Here is a 13,902-nt window from a genome sequence, read left to right as displayed (position 1 = left end):
GACCTGATGTCTAGTTCTTGAACAACGGCAGCAGCAGGCTAACTCTCAGTAAGGGCTATTTACATGTGTCTGAGTGTAATTCTCACCTACTCCAAGTACAGAAAGGCTCAGGGTTATTTTCACATGAAATTTAAAAAAATTGTTCTAGATTTGAAGTATAATGCATTAATTGAGTTCCATGGTGATATAATCTGGGATAAATTGAACAAAAGTAACTAGTTAATGGTTTTTAATCCTATGAATTAGAATTTTTGACAGGATGACAATTAACAACTTTCCTCATAATATGCATCCATCTTGAAATGTTCTCAGTTCATTCTGTAGCTGTTAAGGTAACTTGCATAGACTGTACAACACCGAAACAGGCCATTCGGCCCTACTGGTTCATGCTGGTGTTTATGTTCCACACGAGCCTCCTCCCACCCCTCTTCCTATAACCCTATCAGCATAACCTTCTATTCCTTTCTCCTTCATGTGTTTATCTAGCTTCCCCTTAAGTGCATCCATGTTATCCGCCTCAACTACTCCTTGTGTTAGCCACTCTCTGGGTAAAGAAGTTTCTATTGAATTTCCTACTGGATTTATTAGTCACTATTTTATATTTATGGCCCCTAGTCTAGTCTCACCCGCAAGTGAAAACATCCGATTACGTCTACCCCATCAAACCCTTTCATAATCTTAACGACCTCGATCAGGTCATCCCTCAGCCTTCTTCTTTCCCCAGCCTGTTCAATCTTTCCCGATAGGTATAACCTCTGAGTTTTGGTATCAGCCTTGTAAATCTTTTTTGCATCTGCTTCAGTGCCTCCATATCCTTTTCATAATATTGTGGTAAACCACTGTTGTTAGTATTGTTGTTCACTGTTAGTACTGTTGTTCACTCTTGCATATTGTTGTACTTGTCTGTGCATGCCTCAGCTGACTCCGCCCCTGGCTCCACCCTCATGGCTGGGTATAAAGGTCGCTGCTCAGAAGCCTCCGGCCCTTTTGGATACCAGGCAACCACAAGAGGCATGCTCTGTTCTTTGGTAATAAAAGCCTGTTTATTACTTTCTCAATCTCCAGTCTTTTGTAGCAATTGATAGTGCATCAATTTTATTACCAAAGTTAAATGTTGGCTGCGGATGCTGATCAACCGATGGCGCAAAACGCTGAGCAGCAGGCGCTGCTGCGAGCCCTCAGACCAACATGCCTGGACCTAGACCCCCAAGAAGCGGGTTCGTCGACTAAATTCGCACAATGGCTGCGTTGCTTTGAGGCGTATCTGGAAGCCTCGACCGTGACTCTTGATGAAAATAAACTGAAAATCCTGGCCTCGAAGGTGAGCCACCAAGTCTATACTTTAATCCAAGATGCGACGACCTACGCGGCGGCTATCGACCTACTGAAAGGGCAGTATGCACGCCCGGTTAACACGGTCTATGCCAGGCACCTTTTAAGATCTCGCAGACAGCAGCCCGGGGAATCGGTGGAAGCCTTCCTACGGGCACTGCGGGTACTCGGACGCGGCTGCGACTGCAAGGAAGTATCGGCCGCGGCACATGCGGAGGGACTGATACGAGACGCTTTCGTTGCGGGTCTAAGGTCCGACTACTCCCGGCAGAGGCTGCTGGAGAAGGGTGAAATAGACCTGACAAAGGCAGTGTCCCTCGCGCTCTCGCTCGACGCGGCCCACAGAAATATGGACGCTTTCTCCCCTCATCGCCCCGCGCCGTGGACGCCGCAATCTTGGGCCATGGGACCGCCACCTCCGACTGCTGCAGCGATGTCCAAGGCACAAAAATGCTATTTTTGTGGCCAAGCTAAACACCCTAGAGCACGCTGCCCCGCGAAGAATGCTACCTGCTCCGGCTGCGGGAAGAAAGGTCACTACGTTAGCGCCTGCAAAGGGAAGACCGCTAACGCCAGCAGCGCTGCGTGCGAACCGTGGGCGCAGCCATCTTGTCCGCCATCTTGGGCTCCCCCAGCCGCGTGGGGATTGGGACCGTGGGCGCCGCCATTTTGTCCGCCATCTTGGACGCCTCCGACTTCAACCACGGGGGACCCGGACTCAACCACCGCCTCATCTGACGACCACATCGACTCGCTCGACCATACGCTGGCCTCCGTGACGCTGGACCAATCTCTCCCTCATCAACTGTCCAGGTCCATGATGGATATTACGGTAAACGGCCGCGCCACTACCTGCCTTTTTGACAGCGGGAGCACGGAGAGCTTTATCCACCCCGACACGGTGCGCAGTTACTCTCTCCCGGTCCTGCCGACGCGCCATCGGATCTCTTTGGCTTTCAAAGCCCAGTCAGCGGACGTCGGTGGCTACTGTGTAGTGACCCTTTCAGTAAGGGGCACAGAATACAAAAATTTTAAACTTCTGGTCCTGCCCCATCTCTGCGCTGCCGTTCTACTGGGGTTGGATTTTCAGTGCCACCTTAAGAGTGTCACATTAGCGTATGACGGACCCCTCCCCCCACTCACAGTCTGCAGCCAGCAGCTTTTAAATCGCCCGCCGTGCACCATTTGCAGCCTCTCCACCCTTAAAGTCCCCCCCCCTCCTTGTTCGCTAACCTCACCCGCGACTGTAAGCCCATCGCTACCAAAAGCAGGCGTTACAGTGTTGGGGATAGGAGCTTCATTAAATCCGAGGTAGCGAGACTCCTGAAGGAAGGGATTATTGAAAGTAGCACCAGCCCATGGCGAGCACAAGTGGTGGTAGTGAAGACTGGCGAAAAACAGCGCCTAGTTATTGACTACAGCCAGACGATCAATCGCTACACCCAACTAGATGCATACCCACTCCCCCGCATATCTGACATGGTCAATCAGATAGCACAATACCGGGTGTTCTCGACGATTGATCTGAAGTCGGCATACCACCAGCTCCCCATCAGGGCTGAGGACCGCCAGTACACAGCTTTTGAAGCTGACGGTCGGCTCTATCACTTTCTCAGAGTTCCCTTCGGCGTCACCAACGGAGTTTCTGTCTTCCAACGGGAGATGGACCGGATGGTTGACCAGAACGCGCTCCAGGCCACTTTCCCATATCTAGACAACGTCACCATCTGCGGCCACGACCAGCAGGACCACGACGTTAATCTAGAGAAATTCCTCCGGACGGCCCAGCGGCTGAATCTCACATACAACAAAGACAAATGTATGTTTCGTACTACGCGCCTTGCTATTCTTGGCTGCGTAGTGGAGAACGGAGTCATCGGCCCAGACCCCGATAGAATGCGCCCCCTTATGGAGCTCCCCCTCCCCCACTGCCAGAAAGCACTGAAGAGATGCCTGGGGTTTTTCTCTTACTATGCTCAGTGGGTGCCCAACTATGCGGATAAAGCCCGACCCCTCATCAAGTCCGCCTCCTTCCCCCTGACAGCAGAGGCCTGTGCAGCCTTCACTCTCATAAAAGGAGACATTGCGAAGGCCACAATGCACGCTGTGGATGAGTCCCTTCCTTTTCAAGTGGAGAGCGACGCATCCGACTTTGCCCTAGCTGCAACCCTTAACCAGGCGGGGAGACCCGTGGCCTTTTTCTCAAGGACCCTCCAGGGCCCCGAGATTCGACACTCCTCTGTCGAAAAGGAGGCCCAGGCCATTGTGGAAGCCGTGCGACATTGGCGGCATTACCTGGCCGGAAAACGATTTACCCTGCTCACTGACCAGCGTTCAGTGGCTTTTATGTTTCATAATAAGCAGCGGGGCAAAATCAAGAATGACAAGATCTTAAGGTGGAGAATCGAACTCTCCACCTACAATTACGATATCTTGTACCGGCCCGGGAAACTCAATGAGCCCCCAGATGCCCTATCACGTGGTACGTGCGCCAACGCGCAGGTTGATAGGCTACAGACCCTCCACAATGACCTCTGCCACCCGGGGGTCACCAGGTTCTTCCATTTTATCAAATCCCGTAACCTGCCCTACTCCATCGAGGAGGTCAGGACCATGACCAGGAACTGCCAGATCTGTGCCGAGTGCAAGCCGCATTTTTATAGGCCAGACAGAGCGAGCCTGATCAAAGCCACGCGCCCCTTCGAGCGGCTGAGCATCGATTTTAAAGGGCCCCTCCCCTCCTCTGACCGCAATGTGTACTTCCTCAATATAATTGATGAGTACTCCCGTTTCCCGTTTGCCATCCCTTGCTCGGACATGACCAGTACCACGGTCATTAAATGTCTGAATGACCTCTTCGCCTTGTTCGGTTTCCCTAGCTATATCCATAGCGACAGGGGCTCATCTTTTATGAGCGACGAACTTCGGCAGTACCTGCTCGCGAGAGGCATTGCTACAAGCAGGACCACCAGCTACAACCCCCGGGGTAACGGCCAGGTGGAAAGGGAGAATGCGACAGTCTGGAAGGCAGTCCTTTTAAACTTAAAATCTAAGGGCCTTCCGACCTCCCGCTGGCAGGAGGTCCTCCCTGCGGCGCTCCATTCCATTCGGTCGCTGCTCTGTACACCCACCAATGCCACTCCTCACGAGAGAATGTTCTCCTTCCCCAGGAAGTCCACGTCGGGGATTTCGCTACCAACATGGCTGACTTCTCCAGGTCCCGTCCTACTGCGGAAGCACGTGAGGACCCATAAGGCGGACCCCCTGGTCGAGAGGGTGAGCCTCCTCCACGCCAACCCGCAGTATGCTTACGTGGTGTACCCGGACGGGCGGGAGGACACAGTCTCCATTCGAGACCTCGCACCTGCAGGTGCTCCTGAAACACCCTCTTCGCCACCCACCGCTACTCCTGCCTACCCCCAGGACACAGTCCCCGCACGAGACCTCGCACCTTCGGGTGCCTCTGAGAGACCACCATCGCTACCTCCCATTACCCATGCTCTGACCCCTGTAGACGGCATGCAGCAGCCCCAGGGTCCGCCACCTGCTACACCTCCTCTGAACGAGACACCGGGTTCACCGTTGGATGCTGCACCATCACCGCCGCTGCTGCGACGCTCAGGACGGCTTACAAGGCCTCCTGATAGACTTCAGTACACGAATTTTTAGTGCACTTCACCCCGCCGGACTCAATTCTAAACAAGGGGTGAATGTGGTAAACCACTGTTGTTAGTATTGTTGTTCACTGTTAGTACTGTTGTTCACTCTTGCATATTGTTGTACTTGTCTGTGCATGCCTCAGCTGACTCCGCCCCTGGCTCCACCCTCATGGCTGGGTATAAAGGTCGCTGCTCAGAAGCCTCCGGCCCTTTTGGATACCAGGCAACCACAAGAGGCATGCTCTGTTCTTTGGTAATAAAAGCCTGTTTATTACTTTCTCAATCTCCAGTCTTTTGTAGCAATTGATAGTGCATCAAATATGAAGACCAGAACTGTGCACAGTGCTCAAAGTGTGGTCTCGCCAAGGTTCGATACAAGTTTAACATAACTTCTCTGCTTTTCAATTCTATCCTTTTAGAAATGAATCCCAGGGATTTCTTTGCTTTTTTATGGCCTTATTAACCCTGTGTCGCTACTTTTGTGTCTGCTGTGGCTCAGTTGGTAGCACACTCGCCTCTGAGCCAGAAGGTTGTGGGTTCAAGTCCCACTCCAGACACTTGAGCACAAAGCTAGGCTGACACTTAAGTGCAGTGCTGAGGGAGTGCTGCACTGTCGAAGGTGCCGTCTTTTGGATGAAACGTTAAACTGAGGCCCTGTCTGCTCTCTCAGGTGGACGTAAAAGATCCCATGGCACTATTTTGAAGAAGAGCAGGGGAGTTATCCCCAGTGTTCTGGCCAATATTTATCCCTCAACCAACATAACAAACAGATTAACTGGTCATTATCACATTGCTGTTTGTGGGAGTTTGCGGTGTACAAATTGGCTGCCGTGTTTCCCAGTAACTACATTCCAAAAAGTACTTCATTGGCTGTAAAGCGCTGATGGGCTGCTATTACCTGTGTCAGCCATGGCTCAGTTGGTAGCATCCTTGCCACTGAATCAGAAGGTTGTGGGTTCAAGTCGAACTCCATGGGACTTGAGCACAAAAATCTAGCGCAAATTGGCTGCCGTGTTTCCCACATTACAACAGTGACTCCACTTCAAAAGTACTTCATTGGCTGTAAAGCGCTTTGAGTCATGAAAGGCGCTATATAAATGAGAGTCTTTCTTTCTTTTAGTGATTGGTGTATCTGTACCCCATAATTCCTTTGCTCCTCTACTCCATTTACAGCCCTCATATTATAGGCAACAACAATTGACTGACTGAGTCATTGTTGGCAGGTCAGAAAAACTCTAAAATGTAAGCAACAATTTTATTAATTTGATAGCAAAATACTGCAGATGCTGGAAATCTGAAATAACAACAGAAAATGCTGGAAAAACTCAGCAGGCCAGGCAACATCCGTGGAGAGAAATTAGAGTTGACGTTTCGGGTCGAAACCCTTTTTCAAAACTGGAAAGGAAATAAAATAGATCGAAGGCAGGGCTGCGATAGAACAAAAGAAGTAAAAGAGACATTAAGAGGTATTCAAAACCAGACGAGACACTAATAGGACAGTGGAGACAAAAGACGGCTCAGATTAGGTGTGAAGTGTACTGGCAGGATAAGAGACAGCTGCCATGTGGGAGAGAGAAGAGAGAAAAAAAAAGTGGTGGGGGGGGGGAGAAGGGAAGACCCAAAACTAAGGGGTGGAAAAAAATATAAGTAAAAATGTAATGGGGGCCGAGGTTATGATCTGAAATTGTTGAACTCGATATTGAGTCCGGAAGGCTGCAAAGTGCCTAATCGGAAGATGAGGTGCTGTTCCTCGAGTTTACGTTGAGCTTCTGTGGAACAATGCAAGAGACCGCAGGCGGTGAGATCCGAGTGGGAATGGAGCGGTGAATTAAAACGACAGGCGACCGGAAGCTTGGGATCACCCTTACGGACTGAACTGAGGTGTTCCGCAAAGCGGTCACCCAATCTGCGTTTGATCTCCCCAATGTAGAGGAGATGTAAATTTATTAATTTACCTGAATTTCAAGATACCAGCAATACTTTCAAAGTTTTATGATATCAAAATTTCAGTTCATGCTACTGCAACGCAAACCTGCTCAGAGGGTTTTAATAACACATTTTTAATGGTTAATTTATTGGCATTTGTTTTTTTAAATACGATGCAAAGTAAAAGGGATGATTTAAACCTCAAGTAGGAACCGCTCATAAAGGTCCTGCAATGTTCCAATGCTTTTTTTTTTTAGTTCAAATGTGTTGAAATCTTAATTTGAAATCCTGAAATTTCACATCACCTGCCCCACATAGGAACAGCCTAAATGATTTGAGAACACCATTCATGTAATATTTAACATTCAAAGTTAACTCAGATATAGAAATATTAAACTACTCAAAACATCTAGATGCTGAAGGGACAATGAATATTACAAAAATACCAATCGTACTTAATTGCCTATCTATGCACAATATATAGTGCTGCATCTTACCTTTAAGACGCTACTTAAAAACCTACCTCTTTGACCAAGCATTTGGTCACCCATCCTAATGTCTCCTTCTTTGGCTTGGTGATTACACTCCTGTGAAGCGCCGTGGGATGTTTTACTGCGTTAAAGGCGCTATATAATACAAGTTGTTGTTGGAGAAGAAACAATATTTTTCTTGCTCCTTCACTCATTCCCCACCTTTCCTGAAGGCGCTGATTCTTACTGGGGTACAGCTCCAAAAATCCTGTGCTTAGGTACTTAACCCAAGTGGCTATTCTTTAAGTGTGAGACTAAATGGTAAGTTGCAGAATATTCAACTGGGGAGGGCTTCACAGCTAAGCCTGATCACGTCCTTACTCAACATCCATGGGTGCTCTTTCCAGCAGTTCGAACTCAGGAGCTAGAACCTCAACTAATGTTTTTCCTCCCTATTCCAGGGGTGTGGAGAATTCTGGTTATAGAAGCCCAACTGCTGAGTTCTGGCTGAGATTAGCACTGACTGGACCCTTCAAAATCATGAGGGGTCTAGACAGAGTAGCTAGAGAGAAAATGTTCCCATTGGCGAAAGTGTCGAGAACCAGAGGACAGAGATTTAAGGTGATTGGCAGAAGAACCAAAGGCGACATGAAGAAAAACTTTTTTACGCAGCGAGTGGTTAGGATCAGGAATGCACTGCCTGAGAGAGTGGTGGAGGCAGGTTCAATCATGGCTTTCAAAAGGAAATTGGATAAGTGCCTGAAGGAAAAAATTTGCAGCGCTACGGGGAAAGAGCAGGGGAGTGGGACTAGCTGAAGTGCTCTTGCAGAGAGCCGGTATGGGCTCGACGGGCCAAAGGGCCTCCTTCTGTGCTGTAACCATTCTATGAAACCTGGAACCTTTGGCTTTTGGTCTACATGGCCAGTACGACATCACACACTACATTTACCCATTACGCCAACAGAATTTTAAAAAAACCTCTACACTTTCGGCAAGGCATTATAGACAAGTGTTGCCATAGTTACAAAAACCTGATTACATTCACCACAAAGTTGGCAAGTGAGAATAGACCACACCTACTTGATTTAATACTCTGGCACTTCCTGAAATGAATTTTTGCAATAATTGTAATCACTGCAGCTTAAGACTGATCATTACACTGAGCAAGTTAATTACTTTGTTTGCACTGAAGTAATAGTTTACAAATCAGTGGATTCCATGCTTTTAAAAAATATATAGAAGCCACATTCTGCACAATCAACTTAAATTAAAGGATTATAATTTTTTTCCCTTCCTACTTGATTTGTAAACACTTTAAAACTGTGATGACTAAGGACACGGTCAACTGCCTTCAAGGAGATAGAGGATGAATGTACAAAAGGTCTGAATTCAGCATAAAGGTCTGAATCCTAAAGATAGAATTTATTATTCAGTACCTATAGTTTTGAACATGTTCCACAATGGGAAAACATTTTCAAAAAGATGTAATCCGAACTCGTTTTACTTTTAAATCATTAAACAAGTAGTCATGAGAAAACTGCTTCACATTTACAGACTTCTACAAAGTTACCACTTCAAATTATTTTATATTTTACTGAAATTATTGCATAAGCTACTGAACCCCATGGACCAAACTATGCCATCCATACAACAATTGAAGTTTACAGCACAGAAGGTCGTCATTCAGCCCATTATGCATGTGCCGGCCCTATGCTAGAGTAATCAAAAACTAACCCCACGACCTCACTCTCTCCACCTAGCCTTGTACCTCCATCTGCATCAGGTTTTTATCCAATTTGTCTTTAAAGAAGCAATGGTCTCTGCCTCAACCATCCCATGTAGAAAAGCACTCCATGCTCCAACAACCCTCCGTGTAAAGAATGTTCTCTTAATCTTTTTCAGTAACAAATTTAAGTTGATGATCCCTCGTCACTGTTTCCCCAACAGAAGAAATTGTCTTTCCTGGTTCACTATCAAAATACTTCATAATTTTAAAAGCCTCTGTTAAACCTTCTCATACTCTTGTCTCCTAGAGTGGAATAATTCCAGTATCTCAAGTCTCTCCTCGTAAACTATACTTTCCCATTTCTGGCATCATTCTAGTGAATCCATGTTACACGCTCTCTGTGGCTTTAATGTCCCTTTTTATAATAAGAGTACCCAAAACTGCATACAGTGCTCTAACTGTGGCCTAAACAATCTTTTGTCATTTGATATTGATATTTATTACTTCTTTACTCTTGTTCTCCCTGTTCATATTTGTAAAACCCAAAACACTGTAAATGGCATTATTTATCTTCATTCACACTTTGAGAACTGTGTCTTTTCACTGAAGCGAGGCTCCCATTCCTTGTTTTTCCTCCCAAAATGGATGAACTCACACTTACCCACATTAAATTGCATCAATCGCCTATCTGTCCATTCTGCGAACCTGCCTCTGCCTCTCCGAACTCTCTTACTGTCATTTTCACTGTTTGCCAAACCCCCTACACTCATGTGTGTCAGCAAATTCCGAGAGTGAGCTCCCCATGCTCAAGTTCAAATGATCCAAGAACAAAAAAGTGAACTCAGCACTAACTCCTGGGTTACAACATTTCCAGGGACTGGGAGCCAATATAGATCACAAAGGACAGGCACGATAGGCAAGCATGACTTGGTGTGGAATGGGATATGAGCAGCAGAGTTTTGGATGAGCTGAAGTTTATGGTGGGTGGAAGATGAAAGGACTCTTCAAGTAACAGCATGAAACACAACATAACTGGTATTGATCTCATTCTTGATTTCTTGCTGGGTGTAAAATTACTACTACATTTGCTTGTGTTTTTTTTAAATTGCAGACTTAGATGATCTTGAATTTTGTAAAATGATATGCAATTCTTAAGTAAATATTATGGCTTCAATATTAGTCTTCCGCAATGAGATTTTGTATTCAGCTGGTCAGATCTCAGTATGGAGAAAATAAAAAAAGGACTATTTGTAATAAGTTCAACTAATTACAAAATAAATTTAAAACACACATTCACCTCACTCATGTGAATGGGCACATATCATTTTAAAAGGTGAACACTTTTTTTATTGGACAGTCATGTTCATTCTAGACTGAATCACAAAGACAACAAATCACCAAAACCACTCAACGGAAACCAAACTAGAAAGTGAAAAGCTCTTCCCCAGACACACTTTCTTTCTTTTGCAATTTATAGAACTATTCTTTTCATTTTCTTCATCTGGGAGTATGCAAAGATTGCCAAGTAGGATCAGTTAGGATGTTTGATTTGTCCAAATGCCTGGGAGAACAGAAACTTTGAAATCCAATACTTTAATGAAAATAATTACAATTTTGTCATGATAGTCTTACTGTGGGAAAATCTGCACTGCGAACATAAAATGCCAAAAACAATTGCTCGGTAATACATACCTACCGCATAGCAAGCTCATCGTTCAAAAGGAAATAGCTTGTAAGCTGGTGCAGGTTTATATCCCCACCCTGACTAGGGTGGGTAAAGAATTTCCATTGCTGCCTTTACTTGCAAAGAATGATTGCATCAGCTAGTGTAACTGCAGCCTATAGAAGGTCTACTACTCCACCAAGGAGGTCATAAAGGCCATCCTTCTGAACAGTTTTGATTCAACTGTAATGCAAGATTTCACTGACATTTAAAAATGGATTAGTATTCTAATTGTGGTCCTAACTCAAAAACCTGAACTTTATTACTATCTCAAGACTATCAGTTTCTTCCGTGTAGGTGATATACTACAGCTATCGTCAGTCTGTTACGTCAGTATATTGGGGAACTTCAAGTGAAAACATTTAATTCCTCCATTTACCCAACCTGCAACAGGGTCGCTGGATCCAACCCTGTAGGGTAAATAGGAGATTGTTTCTCTGGATGTCTTTGGACAGTAAAGCGCAAGTGCAGCTCTTGAGTTAGGTCCACCATCTTGATTCTGGCTGTAGACAGTCTGAGCACAGTACAGGTCACCAGTGTGCTTTTCTGGTCACTGTTGGCATCGGGGAAGGTCCTGGCCAAGAGTGGAAAAATTGCAAATGAAACTTTGTGATCACTCTGCATTCATTTGTGACTTTTATCCATGTGCATAAATCTTGCACACAGATCGTTGTGCCATTGTTGTCGAATCCAACCAGTAGTATAAATGAGGGCATTTGGCAACAACAGGAACTAGCACAATTACAATTGGAAGTGGTTCCATAATATACAAGAGGCATTAAACACCTTCAGCAGTCTACACAAGGACAATTAATGCTTTCCCCATACGTGCAAAATATACAAACAAAATACAGCACAGTAAGGACCATTAAGAATAATTCTTTGATTTATCAATTGACCTCACTGAATACAAATCCCAATGTAAGTCCACTCTCACTACTAAAGAATTATAGATGTGTGTTCTTACCAAAGGCCATATCCACAGTTCTGCGTCAAGCAAAAGAAAGAAAAAAGTTCTCACTGATTTAGTGTTCATTGTCTCGAATGTCACACAAACTGCAAAATCTCTGAGCCAAGACAGAACAGTACCCCCATTCATTGTCTGTTAATTCATTGTCCCCAGTTTGAACTAAGAAACAACAGCCAACAAAATACTGTTTAATTAAAACTCCTGTCAATATTCAGCAACAGTGGTACCTCAAATTCACGGCACCAACATGAATGTGTTAATGGGACTTCTAAAGATGCGATTCAGTATTGTGACAGTGAATTATAAAATACGCTAATTTATTGCTGAAGTAATATTAAACTATCATTTTAAGTGACGATTAATCAGAATTTTTGAGATTATGTTGGGGAGGTACAGAATAACAAAACAAAGGAAGTTACTCTCTTTTACACTTGTTTTCAAGTGTCATTATATGTTCAGTGTGTGCTGCACAAGAGTGTTCTCTAATGCCAGAACTGCCCATCAGTGTGAACTGAAAAGTGGTATTCACCCATCCCTCTCCCTGGCAACTGTCGGAGTCTGAGTCTGAGCCAGACTGTTCGCAGCCTTGGTGCTGTATTTAACCCGGAGATGTGCTTCAGACCACATATCCGCTCCATTACCAAGACCACCTACTTCTACCTCCAACATCGCACATCTCTGCCCCCACCTCAGCTCATCTGCTGCTGAAGCCCTCATCCATGCCTTTGTTACCTCTAGACTCGACTATTCCAACACACTCCTGGCCGGCCTCCCATCTTCCACCCTCCATAAACTTGAACTCATCCAAAACTCTGCTGCCCGTATCCTAACCCGCACCAAGTCCCATTCATTCATCACCCCTCTGCTCGCTGACCTACGCTGGCTCCCGGTCCAGGTGCAGCAACGCCTCGATTTTAAAATTCTCATCCTCGTTTGCAAATGGAACGGCCTCACCCCTCCCCATCTCTGTAACCTCCTCCAGCCCCAAAACCCTCTTGAGATCTCAGACCCAGTAAAATCAGATGCAGAATGATGCTCATTTTAAATATTCTTCATTCAGTGTTTCTGTCCTCATTTTATTTTGCAAACTTCTTCTAATATTTAATAAAACAGGAATTATTTTCTGCAACAATTGTAGTGTATTATGGGTATGGTTCAGCGGCACACCATATTACAGGTAGAGATCAGAATGGTGAGAACACGGGTAATAGTCACAACCTCTCAATACAACCAGAGGCCAGGGACTTGTACTTCCATGGAAAGCTACCAAGGTGACTATAAATCTTAGTATGTATTATTTTTTAATTATAAAACCATTTTAAAAAGGAACTATTCAATGTAATTTCTGCTTAAAATGTAATCTTTTCCTTTCTTAAAAGGAAAAATAGAAACTCGGACTGCAGGCCAATTTTTTTTAATTTTTTTAAATAGATACATTCATCAAAACAGAGACAGCAATAATCCTAAATCTAAACAGAGTAGTTTAGTACTATCTATTTAGTCATACTGACCACCAGTCAAATTGCCACAATGTCTTAAAGAATTAGTGTACAGACAGACCACAAACCTTTAACTTTATATGAAATTCCCCTCAACAGAGTCATCCAGGACAAAGATAAAAACAGCACTTCAGTTTGCTCGAGATCGTGAGTGATATATTACCTCTATATCATCTTATTTTCACTGGTGTGTAACAACATTTATTAGTGATTGTGAGAATAACCGCAGCAGTGACAGAATGTACCAGCTTAAAATTCTATTAAAATGATACAGTAGCCAACAAAAGCAACTGTAGTAAAATATTACACAAATACATCATTGCCAATGTATTTATGTTCAATTTCTACAATATTTAAACATAAATCAATGTTCCAGTTATCACACTTAAACATAAATATCAAACCATAACTTAAAAGCTAAAATGCATATTCATGTTCAACATCTTGGTTTAATCATGCCAATATATTCCAAGCCACAAGGCATCAGAATTGTCACTGCCAGTTCTATAGACTATTCATTGTAGTGTGGCGTTGCCACATTGGGGAAACACTGTGTGTATGTAGACAAACCTGTATAATCCCCTTTTAACTGCTGTA

At 44.7% G+C, this 13,902-nt stretch overlaps 1 protein-coding gene across 2 annotated transcripts in view; it reads right to left on the bottom strand.

Annotated features, from left to right (window-relative positions):
- The window catches only part of vgll4b (vestigial-like family member 4b), a 148,040-nt gene that overhangs the window by 115,608 nt on the left and 18,530 nt on the right, over nt 1–13,902 (bottom strand). The window contains exon 2 of one of the 2 annotated variants that reach the window (XM_086001767.1): nt 11,371–11,377. The exons of the other annotated variant lie outside the window; for it this stretch is intronic. Coding sequence (XP_085857893.1) covers nt 11,371–11,377 — 7 coding nt within the window. The remainder of the gene's footprint in view (nt 1–11,370; nt 11,378–13,902) is intronic. 2 annotated transcript variants of the gene reach the window in all.

Source organism: Somniosus microcephalus, chromosome 11, assembly GCF_052327205.1.
Source record: "Somniosus microcephalus isolate GS21.2 chromosome 11, FLI_Smic_1.0, whole genome shotgun sequence".
Lineage (NCBI taxonomy): Eukaryota > Metazoa > Chordata > Chondrichthyes > Squaliformes > Somniosidae > Somniosus > Somniosus microcephalus.
This window is presented reverse-complemented; position numbering and strand designations above follow the sequence as displayed.